The 4620-nt window shown below is 49.3% G+C and overlaps 1 protein-coding gene across 1 annotated transcript; it reads right to left on the bottom strand.

Moving 5' to 3' along the window:
* Positions 1–2875, bottom strand: FAM181A (family with sequence similarity 181 member A). The gene is made up of 2 exons (XM_051977382.1): positions 2589–2875; positions 1–1477 (listed from the first exon to the last, which is right to left on the bottom strand). Exon 2 carries the CDS (start codon positions 1392–1394, stop codon positions 558–560), a length of 837 nt encoding a protein of 278 aa, XP_051833342.1. The 5' UTR covers positions 1395–1477; positions 2589–2875; the 3' UTR covers positions 1–557.
* Between the last annotated feature and the right edge of the window lie 1745 nt (positions 2876–4620).

Here is a 4620-nt window from a genome sequence, read left to right as displayed (position 1 = left end):
AAAAAAAAATTACTTTGCTTTATTTTTTAACTCTCTTAATATTTACAAGGAAGGAAAAAAACTGAGATTGGCTTACACATTTCTTGTCAAATGAAGTGAATATTGCTTCCTGAGCACCTATCAGATAAAAGTTAGCCCCCCCTCCCTTCCCCACTCCCCCCATTGCCCCCCAAATGCTAGAACAACTGTTTACAGTATAGATCTGGTTCACAATTGTCTTCGGACATGCTGACTGGTTGATGAGAGGCTGATAGATCCTGGCTCCAAATCTCACTGATGCTGTCTGGGAAAATAGTCTTAAGCCCCTCCCTTATCCTCCCCACTCCCCATTCCCTCTCATGACAATAATTATCTTAAATACCCTCAGTAGGCCTCTGAATGTGCTTTTCTTGAATATTGCAGAAGTCATCCACTCAGTGTTCCTCATGGCCTTTCCAGGGAGGCCATCTCCCCTGCAGGGGACGGTGGGAAGCTTCCTTTCCAGGAATCCAGGAGCCCAGGCAGGATCTTTGTTAGATCACGGTGGTCAGTGCTTTCCAAGGGACACTCACCTGGGGCTAGATATAGCTGAAAACATTAAAAATGGGAGGAGGAACCCCTGGCTTTGTGGGGATGGGTTTCAAGACCACTGGTCTGTAAACTTTCTGGCTTGGGCTACCAGGTTCCTTGCAGAAATGACCTATCTCCCCGGGGGAAGATGGACTTTTTCTCCAAAGCCCCAGACTTGGCACAGGAGACTGAGGCAGACCTCCTGGGCTCTGGTAGATGGGTTGTCCATGATATTGGAATGGACAACAACTCCAGGCACTCATTCGGCCCATGAGGGAGGCTGAAGGGACCTTAGGGGATTCCTTCTCTGCCCTGGGAGAAGCAGGTACAGGTGCAGTCTCTGAACCCAAGGTCTCAAGTCTCTTTTTGCTTTTTTTCCCCTCGTAGGCAGGGACCTCCCTAGGAACTGGGAGCCCATCTAACCCTCCAGAGTAGCTTTGGGCAGGTCGGGGTTCTTCCCAGAAGGAAGCAGGCAGTTGTCTTTTCCGCATGGGGACTTGGTCTGGCCTGGAGGCCTCTGGGATTTGCTCTTGAAGGGCCTGCTCTTCAGGAAAATTCTCTTCCATTTCTGGATTTCCTGGACCCTTCTCAGTGCTACCATTAGAGGGGGTCCGGCAACGGCCATCCTCAGGCCCCCTTTTTGGATGAGATTCCCCAGATCTATTGGGATAGCATCTTGGCAGTCGGGAATATTTCTGAGAAAATCTCTTGAGCTGTTTCTGCAAGTACTTTCTGTGGTCTACAGAGCGTCGGCAAGGAGCAGATTTGTCCAGAGCAGCTTTGATGTCACTGGAGGCCAGGTTCACAAAATTGAGTAGCATCTTCACCTCACTGTCGGATGCCATCTCCCTGGGTGCACAGCCCGGAGATTTCCATGAAGAGCTTCTATTCCCTGGCCTACAGCTTAGCAGATGGACAAATGGCAGACCTAACAAAAAGGATAATAACAATAACAGGGATAAGCAGAAGTTGGCATTTCGATAGCTTTTTAAAGTTTGCAAAGTGCTTTACATGTATTGTCTACTTTCAGGAAAAACAAAACAAAACAAAAACAAAACAGGGACATTGATAACTGTGGGAAGCACATGATAAACCAGACACAGAGATGCATTTTGCTATCTCTGGCAGTCGCCCACCCACCACACACACTTGCCGACTTCCCTGGTGGGCTAGCACCTAAATGCCTAACCAGCAAACGTTCTTTCATTAGCACTGGCAACTGCAACATTTAGAACTTATCCTGGCTTTTGAAAGCAGTGCACCCTCCTCACTATTCTCTTTTCAATCTCCTTCACTTCACCTCAATTTTCTCTTTCAGGAACTACCCCCCCCCAATTCCTTCCCTTCACATCTCCCTCTGATTCTCAAACCCTCTTACAATACACCAATTATTTTTCTCCTATCCCACAACAGTCTCCATCTTTCTCACTTTTCTCAACACAGCCCAAATTTATTCTCCATTCACAACAGCTTCTTTTTCTTCCTGTGTCCCCTTTATATCCACTTATTCTTCCACCCCCAGCTCACTACATCCATATTCTCTCCCTCACTCCACCTTCTTCCTTGCCCACTCACCCCAACCCCGTTATTTTCTTCCATACCTTCCTAACACCCCCTCACTTTCTATTTATAACCGCCAGTAACTCCCCCAATTCCCGCACCCCCCCCATCCTCCTCCTCCTATCCTCTCTCATCCTGAAAAGTTTCTCTCTACTACATTGCCTCTGAGTTAGGGAGGGCAGTACTCTGTTCCCAGATCATCTGGTTACATAGGTAACAGTGAACTCGGTAAAACATCTGCAGCAATTTCATGCCTTCAACAACCGCCCAAATACCCTCCATCCCAAACACACGCATGCAGGCACTCATCCCCCTCCCCTCTCTCCTTTCCTCCCTCCCTCCCTCCTTCTTTCCCTCCCTCTACTTCTCCCAGCCCACTGTGGGCCAAGCTGCCTCCCAAATATTGACTGTTACTGTATGCTGCTGAGGAGGGACCCGGCGGCGGGCTAATCTTGTTATGCAGGTTATACACGACCAACCTTTGGAGGAGCAACCAGCGGCTAGGAGTGTTTAGAAGCAGTTTAGCGGCACTTGAGTAGTCTGAATGAATATCAACTCCTTCGAGCTGGGGGACTTCTCCGGCCAATCAGGAGCCACTCTGCAAATACAAAGACTCCCAATCAGGCGTCGGGCCCCCTGTTCCCACATTCTTTGCCATCACAAATTGTTACCATGGGGACCATCACAAAAAAGACAGCTAATAAAATACCATCATTTCCCGGCAAATTTCTGCCCCCTCATTCTCCCCCCTTTTTTATCCCCCCCTACACACTTTTCCTTCCCTCCATCCTTTCTGTGTTGGGGGGGGGCGCATAAGGAGGATTGAGGGCGGGGAGCAGGGAGGGCGGTTCTCAAGACGCCCTGGACGCGGGCTCTGCCGATGGTTAGTGAGTGAAGAGAAACTTGAAACTCCGTATTGAAGACAGCCCCGAGAGGCCTGGAGACGTGGGCGGCCATGCTCCAGTGCTGCGGGACAGTTAGGGAGGGGATAAGCCGATGAGGCTGTCTACATTTAAGAGAGGCTCTCGTCTCGAATCTCGGCACTGATACTTAGTAGCTGTGTACCTCAATTTCCCCATTTGTAAAATAGGGTAAGAATATGGGGATGATATTACAATTCATTGGGTTATTGTGGGGATCAAATGAGACAACATGGGTAAAGTAAAGCTCTACACAAATGCTAGCTAGCTATTATTGTTAGGTGATTCTGGTCAGTCATCTCATTTCTCTGCTATCCAGTTTCCTTATTTTCAACTTGGGCAAATCATTTAGCTCATTTGTACCCCAGTTTCCTCTTCTGCAGCATGGAAGTTAGTAAGTGGGTCTTGGCTTAACTTTTTCATCTTTCTCAGTGTGTCTACACATTTAATAAATCTTTGTTGAATTGAATTTGATGTTGAACCTGGGCAGATCATTCCGCGGGCCTCTCTCGAGTCTTTGGGTTCCTTATCTGTGAAATGGGAGTTTTGGTTATTGTGAAGAAAGTACTGGAGAAACCTGGATGCGCTCTCGAAATGTGAGCTACCGATATTATTATTTTTATTAATCTTAAGAGCTCTCCTCCATCTTTTTTCTAAAGATGCTGTGTGGGGGAGGGAAGGAGAGGAGGAGTGATGTCAGGAGAGCTAGGTAAGGAAGGACCCGGAGCTCTAAAGAGTTGCGGGGATAGATATCCATGGAAAGCCGGCCTGAGCGTTGAAGAATCTTGTCTTTTATGTTTGCCCCCTCAATTGAGGCGCACAAAGGCTGAATTACCCATTCAAACTGGCGGGACAAAGGGATGGAGTTGGATAGCCCTCTTGCATTTGTAGTCAAACAGTTAGAGACTTAAATCGAGTCGTCATGATGGAGAAAGAGTTAGACAAAGCCCATAGAATTACCATCAGCAAACATTTTCCTGTGTCATATTAGCGAGTCGCCATGGCTCCCCCTGGCCCGGAGACAATAGCACAAGTTTGCACACTTGGTCACTATCACCCTGCCAACGCTGGCGAGGAGCGAAAACAGGGCGATCTTTGAGGGAGCGAGCATGCCCACTGCGGGGCCTGGACCGTGAGGGGGAAGAAAAGCGTGTGAAATGCTAATTGAGCTGCTTCCTTTATTAACCCGGAGCTCTGGGAGGGAGGCTTCCCCCGCGGCTGTGGCCTCCTCCTCCTCGTCCCCCTCCCGGTCCTCTCCCCGGCTGTCCGAAGCCGGTGGCAATAACTCAATAGCCCGGGAACCCAGGCATCTCACCCAGAGCCCGCCCTCGGGAGAGGCGCGGAGAACCCCTGACCCGGTGAAATTCAGAAATGCCGCAGTTCCTGTAGGTGGCTCTTCCCTTCACGCAGGGACCGCGGGTGGAAACGCACTCTCAACTCTTCTGCTCTGAAGGAAACTCTTTCGGGGCGCGGTGGCTGGTGCTCAAGGAAAGAGGGGTCTCCGCCGGCTCCGAGCCGCGTGCATTTGGTAGTCTCTGTCTCTGGGACTCAGTTTCTCCATCTGAAAAATGAGAGAGTTGAACTAGGTAGA

The sequence above is a fragment of the Antechinus flavipes genome, chromosome 2, assembly GCF_016432865.1.
Source record: "Antechinus flavipes isolate AdamAnt ecotype Samford, QLD, Australia chromosome 2, AdamAnt_v2, whole genome shotgun sequence".
Lineage (NCBI taxonomy): Eukaryota > Metazoa > Chordata > Mammalia > Dasyuromorphia > Dasyuridae > Antechinus > Antechinus flavipes.
The sequence above is the reverse complement of the archived record's forward strand: the minus strand, read 5'-3'. Positions and strand labels throughout refer to the sequence as shown.

What these genes read in the sequence shown, in the direction of transcription:
- FAM181A (XM_051977382.1), bottom strand. Translation starts at nt 1,394, where the DNA reads ATGGCATCCGACAGTGAGGTGAAGATGCTACTCAATTTTGTGAACCTG.